General features: G+C 34.5%; 1 protein-coding gene across 8 annotated transcripts in view; it reads left to right on the top strand.

Moving 5' to 3' along the window:
- Positions 1 to 17,237, top strand: part of wdr26a (WD repeat domain 26a) — a 52,580-nt gene extending 35,343 nt beyond the window's left edge. The window contains exons 12-15 of one of the 8 annotated variants that reach the window (XM_088624856.1): positions 1,897 to 2,026; positions 3,031 to 3,216; positions 14,674 to 14,720; positions 16,904 to 17,237. In XM_088624856.1, coding sequence (XP_088480982.1) covers positions 1,897 to 2,026; positions 3,031 to 3,216; positions 14,674 to 14,705 — 348 coding nt within the window. In that variant the 3' untranslated portion in view covers positions 14,706 to 14,720; positions 16,904 to 17,237. Of the gene's footprint in view, positions 1 to 1,896; positions 2,027 to 3,030; positions 3,226 to 9,507; positions 16,349 to 16,903 lie in introns of those variants that run through there. The other 7 variants (XM_088624853.1, XM_088624858.1, XM_088624851.1 and 4 more) reach the window with 7 other exon arrangements.
- The last annotated feature ends 887 nt before the right edge of the window (positions 17,238 to 18,124 follow it).

Raw genomic sequence — 18,124 nt, 5'->3', positions numbered from 1 at the left:
TAGGATTAACTAGTTCTGAAGTTAGTGATTAAATCTTGTAATGTAACCACTAGGGGGCAGGCAAAGACTGAGGAATTGGAAGAAAGCTGAGATCTGCAAGTTCCGGCCATTTGGACATGCTGAATTCAGAGATGAATAGGGAAATAGCGGAAAGGCAAAGCAAAAGAGAAGAGCATTCTGTGAAGGAAACCTGCTATTAACCTGAGATTTTCCTGCTTTATAGAGCTTTATGAGAAATTTTTAGAGCCTTCTTGGAAATAGCTTGCAAAGGTGATGTGTTGTGGAGAGAGATTTGTGATTAAAAATAATTTATTGTATGTTTATAGTGTTAAACATACCACTTTACCCGCCACAGCAGTGGAGTGTGCTCCTGGTTAATGTGTCCCAGCCATTATGAGCCCAGAAGCCCCCTGAACAAGAAATTGAATTAAAGGGCTACTTTATAAACATCAGACTGTATAAACCAGAACACTGGAAAGTTAAAAAACTGGTTTAATGTCTAGTCTGAACAATGACGGCTCCAATAGCACAGTGGTGTTCGTCATCAAACTATAGTAATTTAAAGTTTCCCGTCCAGAACAAATAGTGTCTCTAAGGTTCAACCTTGAATATTTCCCATCCCAATAATAACCAGGCCTAGCATTATTTAGTTTCATAGATGTAATAAGATTAGGCAACACAGTGGTGTTTTATCATACAGAGTCTCAAGTTGCCTCTTGCATACAGTTATCCTATCCTGGAGTAGACAGAACAGCTAGAGCAGGTAATGAAGCAGCATCCAGGACAGTTCAGAGAACTGCCAAGTTGGACGTGACTTTTGAAGCTTGTTTTAAGTGAAATGCAACCATTCATGGAAGAAGATAAGCTATGTTAGGAGTATTAAAACAAGAGCTCACCACTATAGTCATTTAGGAGTAATTGACCTTTCATTCTATCCAGTAGTGCTTAAAGACCAGATCAAGTTTTGCTTTGGATTCTATCAGACATTTGCAAGTTCATTTCATATTTCATGCTTAGAATTGACAGACTCCCTAGTGACAGTGAGTTAAGTGGCATTCATTATGACACCAGACTTTTGCCATTAATCTTGTTAAGATTAAGAGCTGATGGCAGGTACAGCAGGAGAGCAGACAATCTTCCATATGCCATTTGAATTATTTCAGTTTATTACTAAAATATTTATTAATAATATTATGTTTTCAGCATCTAAAAGGCTGATAGATAAATTATTAGTATGGTGTTTTCACTTTCACAGGCACATATATGGATGATATGATTGTTCTATGGTAACTGGGGGGAGCAATTGTTCCTTCTTTACTTCTTTGAAACTGAAAGAAACTCATTTGACAAATAATGGGTGCAAATATGGAATCTGGAATATGAAGTAGTCCAAGTAGGTAGCTGTGTCAACATGCGTAGGCTGCAAATGAACAGGTAAAGGTTTATTTCATTAGGTGGAGACTAACCACAGATTAGTCATGGAGTGTGAATGTTTTTGCAAATTTTGTATTTGATCAGCTCAGACCTTGTTCTGTAAAACTCAGTATAATTACTAGATGATATGTCTTGCTCCTATCATACAGTATGCTGTCAATTTGGCACTACTACCTATGTGTTTGCAGACTTCTGAGAAGTGGAGAGGAGAGCAGCTATTGTGGAGCACCGTCATGGTACATGGAAATCTATGAATTACACTGGTTTTGGCTTGTTAAATGGAAGCCTGACTAAAATAATTTGTTCTATGTTCATTGTTTGTTGTACATGCTTTAATGATTAACTTTATATATTCTTTATATTATGATGGTGCTTCTTTGTTTAAACGTGTGAAAAAGGTCGTGACTCCTGATATTTGTGTGCCATTTCTTAACATGTTAAAAGTTTCCTTTTTTCTTCTAGGGAGTTCATTTATGGGACTTGCAGGATCGTGTTTTAGTGAGAAAGTATCAAGGGGTCACACAAGGATTTTATACAATCCATTCATGTTTTGGAGGCCATAATGAAGACTTCATAGCCAGTGGTAGTGAAGGTAAGCTACAATTGTGAATCCAAGAGGGCATTTTTGCATTTTTTCAATCTAGGTTAAGAAATTAATGATAAATTTAGGTCTTTGGTTTTTGTTGTAATTGGTGTTCATCCAATAAACTGGAAAAAAAACACTACAAAATTGTTTTTCTTTGTTTCTGAAAAACAACTGTAACTGTTCTTATAATTGTATCAAATATCTTTTACAAAAGCCATGTCTTAAGTACAGAAAGTTTAGTACAAAAGGATATATTTCTTATACAATAAGATCACACACATTATGTGTGTAAGACAACATAGAGATGTTAATGGGACCAGTAGGGAACCTCACCCTGCGGTCTGTGTGGTTCCTAATGCCCCAGTATAGTGATGGAGACACTACAATGTAAAAAGCGGGCTATCCTTCAGATGAGATGTAAAACCGAGGTCCTGACACTCGGTTGTCATTTAAAACTCCAGAGTGTTTCTCGAGAGGAGTAGGGGTATCCTGGCCACATTTCCACCTGGTCTTTACAAGTCATGGTCGCCTAATAATCCCCATCTATGAATTGACTTCATTACTTCGTTGTCCTCCACACTGATAGCTGATGTGTGGTGAGCTTACTGGTGCATTTTGGCTGCTGTCACATCATCAGGGTGGGTGCTACACATTGGTGGTATAAAGTGCTTTTGAGTGCAGTGTCCAGAAAAACAATATATATGTGTTATTATAACCAGATGAGATGATGGTTGCTACAGAATGTTTTGACAGATGATTGAAAGAACATCTTATGTCATATTTACAGCACCTTTGAGTATAGCTGTGATACCCAGCACAGATCAAAAAGAAAAATTCTCCAAATATGTTTTTTCCATCCTATTAGCTTTACATGTTGTGTTTCACTACCATAGTCAATGCTGTGGTATTCCAGCTTTTTATAGAATTATAAAAATATTATTTGGCACAGTAATTGACACTTTTTTGAGATATGTATCTGAATGTTTTAACTCTTTGCCTTCTTTTTATAGACCATAAAGTTTATATCTGGCACAAACGCAGCGAGCTGCCAATAGCTGAGCTGACGGGACACACACGCACAGTCAATTGTGTTAGCTGGAACCCACAGGTCCCTGGCATGATGGCAAGTGCTTCTGATGACGGCACAGTTAGGATATGGGGACCAGCACCATTTGTAGACACCCAGGATTTTGAAGGTATCAATGGTAAATGACCTATTCTATTCCCTCTAAATAAATTGAAGCACTGTGAAGAAATCAGTTCTTTTAAGAGGGTTTTAACACGGTTCTTTTTATTTCTAAGGAGAGTTGAATGTTACTAAAGCTTAAACTGACTTTGCATTCATCAGGATACTACTGCTGTATTCATTCTGAATTAAATAAGGTAACCGTCAATTCACTTTGTCAGAATTGCAATTAACTTGAACATTTTTGTCATAGTTGGAACAGTTGGTATGTCTTATTCCAGTTCTTTAATGTACTTTATCTGTGTCATTGTAACATATAAGTGATTGAATGGAATAGGGCCAATTTTAGTACATATCAGTTATCTCTTTCAGTACAAAAATCTTAAGTGGTGTGCCCCTTATGTTTGTTTATGTTTGTAAATAGAACAATAAGTATGTTCATTAAACACGGTGTTTTATTTAATCAATGAAATTCGTTTTGGCTCATTTTAAAATACCTGTTCAAGGAAGGTGGTGTACCTTCTAAAATCCATCAACGTGTAAGAGTGACTTCTAATGGAGCATCCACATACCCTGCAGAATCAAAGTGGTCAGCTGAGTTCTTTCATGGACAGCAGTCTCGTGAAAATGACAAACTCCAGATGCCCTGCTGATCAACTGGGTCAAGATGTCAAACATTAGGACTAGATGGCAGCAGCATGAAGCTACAATTTCTCGTGTCGTGATGATTTTTAATAATTATGAGGAAGAGGGGAATGTGCAAGATTTAGTCCAGTGACATAAAATTCAAAACTTTTGAGTAGAAAATAACCTTGAAAATGTACCACTCAAGCAACCTATTAGTTTAATTAAGGCTTCAGTTAATTAGGGAGTTCAGCTCAAATGAAATATTGACGGTGGGACTGCAGGATCAGGATTATTCAAAATTTATTACTGAAGATGTGTATATGTGGAAGAAGTCATTAACTCGTTGAGCGATGTACTAGTGAAACTGGAGTCTCTTGTCTCCAGACTCTGTGTATTAACGTTTTGGGTCTCCTCACTTCAAGAACTTTGAGACAGCTATCAGCCAGGACAGATTGTATCAACTGTTTTGTGGGAGTCCTTATTATTGGCTGTTTGCCACAAAAACTGCTGTTAAAAATGTATTTTGCCCATTTAATGAAAAGACTAGCGAAGAGAAAAGAAGGCTGTAATGTGTCATAAAGATGTTTTTTTCCAATTCTACATGGAAGCCACCTTTCACAAAAGTGACTTGAAGCAGCTGAGTCTACTGCCGTGCTGAATAGATTTGGTCCTGAGTGATATTTTTTTTTTATGTTTAACAGATGAAAGCTGAAAGTCTCCCACCAATGCTGGGTTAGCAGAGCAATCCAAATCAAGCTGTTTTGCTGATAGTCAGTTAGAATGGGAAATGAGTTGAGTTTATTGAAGTAAAATGGAACTATACTGAATAGAGATGGAGCAACATTGTATTTTGAGCCATTTTAAATACCTTGTTCTTTGAACTTACCTACAACTATATGTATGCATATGTACTGAATTTACTTGTGAGATCTGAGCCATCACTTGTTTACATTGAGACTGTAAAGAAAATAATTTCAAATGAAAGGGGAATATCCCTATTATCAGAAAAAAAAATCAATCAATTTTCCTTACTTATCACTCATAAGTGCATAATCAAGCTTTTTTTCACTGAAGCGAGTATCATAACTGTTACAACCTTTTTCCTTTGCTGTTTGTTTTTTGGAATAGTACATTATTTTATAAATCTATCATCAGATGTCTTCCTACAGAATTACTAGTGTTGGTATTTGTATTTGTACCAGCACACATTCATATACTGTACGTAGCATCAAAGCAAACAAGTTGTTAGTGATGGAAGTAAGAAACCTGAGTGTGACATATGTGCCATAGATTATTAAACTGTTTATGGTAAAAGTAAATTTCACACAGCTCAAATAATGGCAGTCTAGTCTGTACAATGAAAACTGGAATTTTTGGAAACTGAAAAAAAGTGTGTATGATTAACCCCATATTAGCAAGAAAAGAGCAGTTATAAGTGAGTTACATTCATTGACATGTTACTTCACCAAGTCTGTTGTAGTTACAGAAAAGCCTGATAAATCACTTAAAAGCCATTGATTTATTCCTAAATAAATCAGGTTTTGAAAGTTGCCATTTGCAATAAACAAGAAGTAACACCCTGTTTAACACGAGATACCATTATTTATGTATTCTGGTAAGAAACAGTAGGGTTGGTAAAATTTACCATGCCAATTTATTTTTACATTTGCAGGACCTAAAGATTTATAAAAATAATCATAACTTTATTTCAATTACATTTATTATATATGTTTATAGAGGCCCTCTGGATTTTTATGGAATCCTTCAATTCAGAAAACCTTAAAACAGGATTCTAATAATGTGCAAACATTTGTTGAAAAATTGCCTTGGATTAACCTAATGCAACACCTGAATATTTTTCATGGCATTGTTTTTTTGTCAAAGCAGTTGCTGCACCTTCTGTGCAATATTAAGCAACTTCCATTTTATCATTTAATTTTAAGGAGGCTTAAGGAATGAATCAATATTAAAAGTTAGTGTTGAATTTGCGTATATGCCACTTAGGATAAGGGATATTGGCGAAAGCCATTAATATGACCTTATTTTTAAAATAATTGTTAAAGGTAAATTTGAAAAAGAGCATAATAAAAGATTAGCATATGCATTTTTGTTCTGTTTTTGGGAAAATGAAGAAGTAAAATAAGTAATTTGTACAATATTTTTCTAGTGTGCAAAAACATGGTTTTCAGAATAAACATCTTAAGAAGCTTGCAACAGAAGATATGGATGACATCTTGTCTTTGAATGGATACATTTGTTTTACTGCCCATTTAAAAAAATATGGTAATTCAGGCAGCATTAACACAGAGTGAGTGTCTAGCTCTAACACTAGGTTTCTGGCAAAGGGATTTTTTCTCATCTCTGGAATAATTATTCACTGTCTGCCAAAATACAGACAGCAAGGTTTTAGAAACATATTAATAATTGTTCTGTACACATTGATTACTAATACTCCAGAATTCCACAAACTGAAGAAGGGTGGAGATTAATTTTGAGGAAAGGGACATGGCCCTTACCACAGTGCATTGCGGCCCTGGATAGCAAGCGCAGTTATTGAATCCCCATCATATTCAGACTGGTCAGTACCTGGATGGGAAACGTCCTGGGAAAAACTATGGTAGCTGATGGAAGAGGTGTTAGTGGGGCCAGCAGGGGGCGCTCACTCTGCGGTCCATGTGGGTCCTAATGCCCCAGTATAGTGACAGGGACACTATACTGTAAACAGGCGCCATCCTTTGGATGAGTTGTAAAACCGAGGTCCCGACTCTCTGTGGTTATTAAAAAATCCCAGGGCGTTTCTTGAAAAGAGTAGGGGTGTAACCCTGGCGTCCTGGCCAAAATTCCCATTGGCCGTTGCCAATCATGGCCTCCTAAAAATCCCCATCAGTGATGTGCGGTGAGCGTTCTGGCGCACTATGACTGCCGTTGCATCATCCAGGTGGGTGCTGCACATTGGTGGTGGTGGAGGGGAGTCCCCATTACATGTAAAGCGCTTTGAGTGAAGTGTCCAGAAAAGCGCTATGTAAGTGTAAGCTATTATTATTATTATTATTTATTATTATTATTTTAATTACAAGACATTAATTTGTTCTTCTTGATGCTGTGATCTTCTAGATGGTGGAACTCATGGAAGAATGAATGATGATGGATTTTGGCCAAATATAGTCTCATTTAAGCTCTTGTAAGCAGTGAATTAAACCTATCATCTCCATAATACCATCGGGAGCAGAAAAGAAGCCCCTTACTCGTTAGCTGAAGAAATCTTAGCTTTCATGAAATACAAGTGTACCTGGGTGATCAAACAAGAATCTTTTATCATATCTTGAAGGCAAAGTGCTGCAGAGAGAAGCCTTTCATAATACTGGCAAACCAGAAGTTCTGGAGACTAACATTATTTGTCAGAGGAAAAGTAGAACTAACTGGTTGCTTTTTTGTAAAAAGCATCTGTGCAAAAGAGTGTGCTTGCACTCCAGCAGGAAGGACAGTCTTAAATGTCAGTCATATTCTGATACTTGGAAGGAACATTATGCAATGAATTATTTTCTTATCCAAGCAACACATAGCAAGATGCATTTAATGCAAAAAAATTCAAGATGCTTACAAGAATTATTTCAATTCTGTGGAAGATGGCAGCTCAGAGCACTTGCTTAGTTTATTATAGAATTGGATAGTTAAAATAATAAGACTTTTGGGAATATAGCTACCTTGAAAGAAAAATCCAAAGTGTCTTATGTAACTACAAATTACTAATTAAAAACATTTAAATTTATAAGACTTTTCATCTATAACATCTATTGAAACATATATGTACTAATACACAGGCTACATTAGATTCAGTATATTAATCACAGACAATGAAATAAATTTAAATCTGGCAAATGTAGATTAGTTATAATCAAAACTATACTTAATTGAAGAAATGTGTAAATAAAAAAGACATAACTAAGTCTATACATTCTATCTGGTATGTAGCAGAATCAGTTATCAGCTTTTTTCTCCAGATGAAATCGAATTTCTTTGGTGTTGTGTATCGTACTGTCCCCATTTTTCAGAGGGCAATTTTCTAATATGCCATACTGTCCAAAGCCTGTGTCTAAATCCTAATTATGTTTTGCATCACAAGGGAGAGTGACCTTTAGAAGCCCACTGTAATCTTTGATTTTTTTTGTGATTGCTAGCCCTTGCCACCTTTCTACAGTATGTATACCAGTCTCCAAAGCTGATGAAAAGGTTTGTCAGAGGTGGTTGGTAGGATAGTTTCAGAGATAAAAGATAGTAATTCACCTGGCTGGAGAATTATTTATGTGGGTGTCTTTGAAACAAAATAATATTTTTAATTTTTTACAGTTTGCGTGACAGCATTCATTTTAAGTTAATACTGGAGTACAATCATTTTTGAAACGTTTATGCAGAATATCGTTATCAGTAATGACTGACTTTTGCATACTTTTACCACAGAATATAATTAAAAATAAAATATATTTATTTTGAAATGTCATACAGTTTTTATAGTAACTCAGCCAGTGAGAGTCTAGTTTGAGATACATATTTACTGTATGGAGCGTATTATACAGCTAATCACACATCAGAAAATTCTCAAGCTCCATACATAAAATTTGGTAATGCACCAATACTTTGTTGGAGCCTGTGTAGATTAAGCACCATCTGCTCTCACTCCTCCAATCTGGCAGCAATGGAAACCTGATGGGAGGAGATACTTCTGCCAGGATGGGCCAGGCTGTGGCTCGCTCTGGGAAGCCTGGAAATTTTATGATGTGCGATTAGTCATACAATACTAGCCGTACAGTAAACATGTATATATCATGCCAGACTGTCACTGGTTAAGAGCTTGTGAGCTGTTTTTCTTTGCATTTTGCCTTAAGCACATATACAGCTTGAACTGAATGTGCTCTAGGTGCTTTCTCCTGGCCTGTATATGCATGATTTTGTACTAGTGTATGTGGTTAATGAAAATAATGGTGAGCAAAATATTCACTGGGGCAAATTATTGCTAATAGAAATAACACTAAGCTAGGCTTTGCTATATATAGAAACATCCTTTTACAAAACTTACTGAATCATGTAAAGGCATTTTTTATGACGTCTGAATGGATTTAGTGTTTAATCAAGCTATATCATTTCACTGATTGAGTAAAGTGACTTAATCTTAGCGAATACCTTTCATATGACATGTACAGGTACAGTATATGTATTTTTTAAATGCATAGCATATATGAGGTTACAATACAACAAAATATGCCCAACATTTTTCTCTTGCTAATTCAACCCTAAAGTGTTATCCACCCCAGATTATATTTTACAATAGGCTTCTTGTTTATTTGATATGTTAAAATTTATCTAAACTATCATAAAGTAATACAACTACAGTAAATGTACAGAATTATAAGCCATTCAGTCACTGTCATCTGTTTATTCCCCACATTTTTTTCAATTATCTAGAGGTTAGATACATCTCATTGTCAAGTTGTAGCAGTTGATATTGCCCATCCCTAATACCTTTGAGAGAGTCTTGCAGCTGTTGCCTGTAAACGTTGCTTGAAAGTATCCTTCTGTTACATCGTCTTTAATACCCGACTTATAGTTTGAAAATAGACATAACATAAAAGGTATTGCTTTCATATTCTTAATTTTGTTATTGTCTTTTCCCTCACAGAGGATTGCAGTAGCATGGATAGTTGATGGTGACTTTGGAGTGGACGACTTCTCTAAAAGAAAAAAATAATTAGTTGCATTCTAAATGGCTCTGGAGTTGGTGTAACACAATCTTGATTGATTATTGGACAGAAATGATCTTCATTTAAACAAGAAAAAAGACAACCATCAATGGCACTCAAATAAGGAGCCAAGCATCCTACCATCTTGCTTCATAGTAACAAAGAAGAAGCACGCCGTTAGAACACAGTTGGACGCCATGTTGAAATATCTCCATTGGTTTGTGAAGAACTGTGATACATTGAGACTATCCATTGGACTCAGCAACTTTTTCCCTGACAGTTTTGGTCTAGCAACTCTTTCTTGTTGTTCTTCTACGTAATGGAGTTAAAATGCTTGTTTGGATTTTTTATTTAACAGTTTAGAGGGCTTGATTAGTGAAAATGGAGTGCTTTAGTCTGAAGAATTTACACTTAATAGGAGAACTCTTTTATCCTTTTTGTTTATTCATTTTTAAAACTGAGACCCTGAGACTCCTAGCCCCCATTTGGTTTTGAATCTCTACAGCACGGTTCATGGTTTCACACAGAATCACACTATTGGAGAAAAAAATAACTTCCTTAGAGTATGTACAGGAATGGCTTGTGTTAGATTATGGAGTTAGATTACATGGAGTAATCCTGAAGGATCACCTTTAATGTTCATGGACTTATGTCCATGTAATATTTATCACTATTCTCCGAAGGCTTATAAAAAATGTGCATCCTGTATCTCTTCACACAGGAACAGATCTTGAACCTTCTCCAATTGACTCTGTAAAATTGGTGCTATATGTATATACAGACTTAAGTTGTTTAGAGGCAAAATTCACAGTTGATTTCACACATGAAAGTTTGGACGAGGCTATTTTGCTGCTTAAGTCTCTGATAGTGAGCACATTCTACTTAAAGGATTAATGAGTTTTAAAAATGTCAACACTTGGTTTTTTTCAAGTATATAGTTCTAAACATCTGGAGGATAAAGCAAAAAGTAAATGTAGTTCTTCTGTGTCAGGCTGGAACTTGCAAGGTGTGTTGTATTTTCAGATAGAATGATACAAATGTACAGCTATCAGTTAATGATATAATAATTGGGCATTTAAATAAAACACATCTTTTGAGAAGGCAACACATTTGAGATTTTTTTTCTTGAAAAAATTCAGCTTGGATTTTTTTTTTAAATCTACACTTTCATCCCAGTGTTTGGACAATGGCAGTTTTTATTTTCCTTTATACTTGTTTGTATATGGCGACACATCCAGCTCACAATAGTAGATTTTATTAATGGTTACAGATAGTCTGCTTCGCCGATTTTGTTCTAAATTAAAATTCAAATACACTACTCTTCACCTTTTTATAGTGACTTCGATTTATTGGCTGGTGCTTCTTAGAATAGCCTTTTAATGCCAAACATCTTTTAACGAAAGCTCAAGCTCTATGAAAACAGTGGTTTTAGTGCTATGCTCAATTAATGTCAAAGCTGTAGAACAGAACTCAAGTGGCTGATCTCAAAGATAAAAGTTTAAACATACTAGTTATTTTGTATTTTGGCTATATTTTGATTTATTGTAATAGAAAATGTTAAAAAATTAAAGAATGAAAAGGGATTAGTTTTTGGGTACTAATTGATTTGTATAAATATTCAGCCCTACAGATAAATATTTTTTAAGTACTCATTTTTAATTTTTATTATATAGGACATTCAGAATATTCTGTTTATTCCATACTGATAAAACTCCTGGTGTTTATAGATCATTATTACCACAATATAGCTTAAATATTTATACATACTAAGGATATCATTAATGAGCAATGTATTGTATGTTCACAATGTTGTGGAGTAAATTAATTGAACGTTAAATTTAGGGCCCTTTCTTTTATAGTCACATTCGTGTTTTTTTCACACTTGGCAATCAAGGCATTTCCTTTTGTTTTATAGCATTCATTGTCATCTCAAGGAGATGAAACTCTCGTTTTAAGTTCTTGTTATTCCAGTTGTTCCTCTTCCAAGTTGGAAAAGGCAACTATAAAATTTCCCCGAGCATGCGACCTGTGTGTTGGGTCCCTAAAAACAAGGACTTGAACCCTGATAGAATATATCTTACCAGATAGTATTTAAACGTCAGATAATAGGTCTACAATGCACCACTAGGACCACCCTAAGGGAGAGGCTGTCATAGCCACCTGGACCAGTATGCTAAAACTAATTTTGCTTGAATGTTTATTTGCTTAATGTGTGTAGCACTGATTTAGACCTGCACAACACCACTTATGTTTTGGACATGTAGCATTTAGCAAAGTTAAGACATTCACGATACTCTACCATGAAGGTAGAAATTATTCGAGGCCCTTCAGAAAGGATTGAGATAAGGCATTCTTCCTCTAAACACCCTTTAAGATGGCAAACATTTAAAATGAACATTTCAATGCAATTCTGATGCCTGTTTAAAGTGTTAGTTGGTGTTAGAACATATAATCGAACTTGTGCTTATTTTGTTTTACAGGTGCATGCTAAGCAGTGTCAAAATTGTGTAAGGAAAATACATTTCATTAACGTAATTCTGAAGTCCATAAATCCATGTTTAGTGAAGTGTTGGCTATATAGTACATACAAAACAGGGTGACACAATCTAATGTGGTTAGAAAATGACTGTTAATATATCTAGAAAGTTTGAAGCATATCCAGTTGTTCAAAAATGTACAAATTGAAGCCTTGAGGTCTGTGTTAAGGATTTTAAGGCATTTTCCTCATGTCCAGTTGTTTGCCAAAATGTTATGTAAAGTGAAAAGAAGGCAGTTAAATTGTTCAGTTTACACGCTACAAGTGCTTTTTAATAACAGATTTCTGATCTGTTCTAATAGTGTTTAAAGGGAAAAATAGGGTGTATCCCACGTCATTGACCAAGCTATGCAAGTGGTGATATTGCTGCGTTCCTTAGTTAACCTTTAGATTTGCAATTTTGTTTTTTACTTAAGACTACCCATAGGCGGTCACTGGAATATGGGAAGGTCAGTCAAGAAAGCCTGGTCAAAAGATACGTTTTTTGAAGGGATTGTTTTGATGGAACAAAACATGAGTTCATCTTGTTTTGCAGTGCAAATAGGAGAGGGGTAAAAGTGTACTGTGGCCAAAACACTGCAGGGGAGTGGTAGGTGAGCAGTCAAAATTATAAGAAACTAAACCTCATGATAATTTAGTGAGTAAAATAATTAAAATTCATTTGTTTATAAATCGGTATCTTCAGATTTTATAATTAATAGAATCAACAAAGGAGTTCAAAGAAAGAGCTGAAATAAGACTCCTCCCCCAAAAAAACTTCAAAATTCAAATATGATTGTACACCAGTTATCCTTCTTCAGACATCTGGAAACATTTCAATAGAACTACTTTTTAAAGTGAAAATATAAGGAATTTTAATTAAACACCTTTTTGAACAATATCATTTTTCAGATTCCATAACGGCAGAACCTTATAATTATTTTTGCCTATCCTAAAATTTGCTTATTCCTCTATGGTCAAAAACATTTACACTTTTTCTATATTAATTTTTTTAACTTCACTTCAGCCAAGGATTGTGCTTTGCATTATTTTGATCACCCGCTGTTAATCCTGACAAGACACATTCAGTCAACTGTTAGATTTTATTGAATACTTTTGCTTTTAGTTTAGTTCCTTAAGGAAGTTTTCAAATGCTTGCAATCGTATACCAATGTGAACCATTTGTTGTCAGGTTAAACCTTGTTTGCACCATATAGACAGTAAATGAGGTTGTTCAATCTTTTCCACATTTGTAGACTTAGAGACTTGATGGAAGAAGAGAAAGTGTATTTAAGGCCTTTGACTTTTTATTTAATTCCCTCGTTTTGACATTTTTATTGCCATATCGAAAATATGCATATCAACATACACCATAGTTGTTAAAGGTTTCAAGAGGAGCAGTTTATAGTCAATTATAGTTTGAGCCCCAAAGGAGCAATAATTAGACCACTTGGCATTTCAGAACTGTGGCAATGTTTTGTAATTACAATCACTGTTATATCACATTGTGTTTTTTGTGTATAAATGACTTTTTAAACAGTTTAACAAATGGAATAGAAAAAACAAAATACAACATACAAAAATCACAAAAGATAGGAGCTTCCACATGGCAGAATTATGTGCATCACGACAGAACTTTACTGAATTGTCACATCTTTTGATTCTTAGAATTTTGCCAACATGAAAACTTTTGTAAAACAGTTTGCGATTCTCCTTGTCTTATAGCCAGCTCTCATAAGAGTTAAGAGTATGATACAAAGTTACCACAGTGGTTCATCGTACTCATTTTCATACTGTAAAGAATCCCTAAAAGCCAGCACCCAGAATCTAGTTTTGCAGTTTGCAGTACATTGAGAATCTTAGTCTTGAATTTTATTGTACCCAATTAAAAAGGAATTACACAATTGGGAATATGAGGCATTATTTTTCTGAGTTGTTACTTGATTTATTCTTTCTATTCTGTTTAAAATCAAGTGTGTCAAAATCAAATCAGTGCAGTAGCAGATTCTGTTTCAATACATATTCAACCTTTTCTTTCAGATAGAATTTTAAAACAGTTTGAAATTTCCTTCTTGCCTCATTAGATCCGTTTAGTAATGTATACCTTTTGCTTCAATGAGACAGAATGTAAGCGTTTTCAAATTCTAATATACGATGATATAGTAATGTTGTCAAGGGGTAATATTCTTAAATGTTGAAAAGCTGCACGTGGTTGACCATGGTGTATTTTTTGGTCTTTGCCCCTTTTGTGTCCAAAATTATTTGCTGCTACATACATGTATTCACAATTTTTTCCATTGTTTATGGAATTAAGAGACTGCCTTTTTTGACAGCTGTCACTACTGTTTGAGTGGGATGTCTAAGATTTCCAAAATCATTCACGTTATGAAATCTTTTCATCTGTATGTGATTTAAAGTGCATTGTGACCGACGTACCAGTTGCTATTTAAATACATTTTTTAACTAGCCAGATGCACATGCAGTTAGTTGTCTAATCAGGGCGTCATTATTCATTCTGTTTTATTTGGGTGATTAATAGCTTTAGAGTTAATATTGTCATTAATGGATTTCATGTTTACTCCTGTCTCAGGATTAAGACCTTTGGCACAGAATGTGAAGTAGCTCAATTCATGCTTTGTAAGTACTACACTTGTTAACTAATTTCATTTTTTCTTAATTCATTCATGTTATTAGTTAAACCAGATTATATTAACTTGCAGCACAACAATCCCTACTTCAGTGAGAACCACATCACTCATCTGGTTAATGCTGATATTGTAGACACTGAGATGTAAAAATTTGGGGGAAAATGGTTCTTATTAGTATGCATTTCAAAAGAAAACTTGCATACTAATTTTTCCCCAATATGCTGGCTCAGTAGTAAATTCATTATGATTAGCAGATGTTTAATGAAGTAATTTAAATAGCTGAGTTCACAATTGTTGAACAAACAAGACCAGCAGTTACTTGTGTCTTTTCATTATGAAAATTAGTGTAGGTAATAGTAACCGATATGGAGCACTGTGATTCCATCATTTAAATTGTGAATTTTAAACTATTTTTTTCTATGACTTGTAATGCCTACTCTAAGAATGTACCTCATTACTTAATTTTCCAAGATGGTGGGCTAAGCAGGTCCTTCTCAGCAAGCCACCTAAATATTTAAGCTATATTTGATCTTATTAGCCAGCTGGGTGTATATAAGAAAATGAGACCCATTCTCCTGGTATTTTCTATTTGTTACTTGATACAGCCAGGACTTTCACCAGCAGCCTTGTACTTGATCCCTTATACACCCACCCATATTCTAATTTATTATAGTGGCTACTATAGCAAGATTTATAGAGTTGTTTTATAACCAACTAATAGTATTAAAAACTGTTTACCTTCCTATCAGTCATTTCTAGTTAATGTTGGTTGGTTCACAATAGCAGTTTTTATATATGTATGCACATATAATATAGTAGTTTTTTTTTTCAAAAAAAGTAGGTTGCTATGAATCAGAGATATGGATATAATTAAGCTTTAATAAGCTCTTTCCCATTATATATAATATATATAGAGTATGTTTTCTTAAATGGATATAGGTTGATTATAAGCCACATTTTTTAGGGCAGGACCAGTTTGTATCTTTGACTTGCATTTTGCTTGTGTGGTTTATTGATTATTTTATTCTTAAACAGTTTAACTGACCATGCAGCTGCATTAATGGTGGCCTGGACAGGCCATTTCTTTAGAGCTGCTCTGTCTGAAAGTGAAAAGAATGTTTTGACAAATTTGTGTTGCATACAAATGATATGCGCATTCTTGTGTGTCACTCAGATCGGAACAATTGCTTTTTAGCTTGATGAAAACTAGCTAATCCTTTGAAAGTACAAACTCTTTATTAGTACAAACTCTGTTATTAATTATCATTCCCACCTTTTGCCAAAATAACACGTTCCTGATTATAATTTGAGCCTTTCTGTTCAGTTTCATAAATGCACAAGTGTGGTCTTAATACATGAACCGAGCTGCAGAGAGTGATAGTACCATCTATACTCACTCATCTCAGATTACTAAACTGTCAAGATTTCTATGAAGTTGTGGTGGATCTAGTTACATTTAGAGCTTTTTGGTATGTAATGACTATTTGCTATGGACTGATATTAAATGTTGAAAAAGACTGCTTTTTTGTCTGTTTTTATGGAACTTTTGTTACTTTTCACATATTGTTTTTTTCATTTATTTTTTTCTGTATTATCACATTAAAATATAACCTGCCATTGGGCCTCTTACTCTCAGTATTTATTCCCCATTGCTGTTCACTGAAAGGACATCTGTTTACAAAACTTTAAAAAAAAGTGTTCACATTTCCTTTAAAGTATTTCATTTAAAACTATGCTTTGGTGCTTTTCTCATAGTTTGTATCCCTTTTTAATGTATAAAATGTTGAAAATAGCCAGATGGACATAGCCACTTAATGTTGGTAAATTATCAAAATGCAGAACACAATGAAATACCTTTTGGAATAGTTATATATTTTATATCTATATAAGAGTAACATACAAAGAATGTCTCAGGAAATAACTCGTGTATCTCAGTTCTCAGAGTTTCCCTGTAGTCTCTTTGAAAAATTCAAATTCAGGCAGCATATTGGGTATTTCATAAGTAATGCAATATTTTAATCACATAAGCTTAGTAATTTGAACATTTAGACGAGTCAAATTTACAGTGTGAGGCCAAAATAATTGTTCAGAAATGAAGTCTCTTTCATTTTTTTGCTCATTTCTTTTTTCATTCCCCCTGTAAAGTACTTGCAAAATGATTTTCTGTTACAGGTTTGCGGTGTGGGTTAGCTGCCCAGCAGAAGTTGTCTCCTAGACCTTAGACCTTGCAGCAGGACACAAGAAGAGTTATAATTTGCGTTTAAATGTTATTATAAAAAAGTGATTGTACTTGTTTTGTAATGTTGTGTAAGGGGAAGTGTTATGTATGCATATTTTAAATAAAACATTCAGGGTTTTCAATACAGAAATATTGATAGATTGGAAATAAGTCCAGTGTAATCAATAGGGTTCTACTTAAACAGCATACCAGTGAGATGATGTATGCAGCTGTTTGCTGTTAGTAATTTGGATAAGTTTAAAAAAATTAAAACTTTCAATACAAAAACATTTTCTTAATATTTGTTTTTACTTTGCTTATCTCTACAGATAAATTCTTACATGCTGTTTTAAGGTAAGTTAAATCAGTAATTAATAGAGCAGATTTGCAGCGAGTGAAGGTGCTCTAGTGTGATATAAATACATATTTATGCTTGATTTTTGCGATTTTTAGTTACACATACAAAAATTATTTTTTGCACTGCTTTAGGATTATGCAAAAACTTCCAAGTTTTCATGATGGTTTTAATGAACAATGGTGTGGACTGCAAGATGTGTTCTGTAACTTCCACATATGCACAGCAGGGGAAGGACTCTTTTTTGTTGGTTTGTAAGCAAATGGGTTTCTGCTTTGAGCCGTTATTAAGTCCCAGCTGTGTGAATACTTTGTAGAACAGGCATCATTTCAGCCTAAGATGATAATTTGTCAATCAACAACAGCAATGAAGCTGCTCTAAAGAAAAATCAATACATCAAACCAGGGCTGCTGGTAAAATATTCACCAATAATGCAGGGTATTTATGACCATTTTACAATGGAAGTACTTGTAAGTAGTATCTTAGACCATTAATCTAGCTCAATATGCGGCATGCAATAAAAGCGCAATTAACTGCTGTGAATGTCAAAAACTGATTTTCGGCTAGATTGTTTTTATATTTATGCAACAAAACAACAAAATGATAGTCTTCAGACATATGTTAAGTGTTTTTTGCTTCAGACATCTTCAGGATCACTGAACAAATGCTAAACAGCAGAAATATTGGTGTCTCCACTGAACCTCTTACTTAAAGTTCAGTGATGTACATTTTTATATCTATGACTATAAATAGTTGGGGAAGTCGTGATTATGCTCTGTGGCATACAGCGAAGGTTCCTACAGGTATTCATACATTTTCT

The sequence above is a fragment of the Lepisosteus platostomus genome, chromosome 3 (genome assembly GCF_059453375.1).
Source record: "Lepisosteus platostomus isolate fLepPlt1 chromosome 3, fLepPlt1.hap1, whole genome shotgun sequence".
NCBI lineage: Eukaryota > Metazoa > Chordata > Actinopteri > Semionotiformes > Lepisosteidae > Lepisosteus > Lepisosteus platostomus.
Note: the sequence above shows the minus strand (reverse complement) of the source record. Positions and strands in the feature narration are given on the sequence as shown.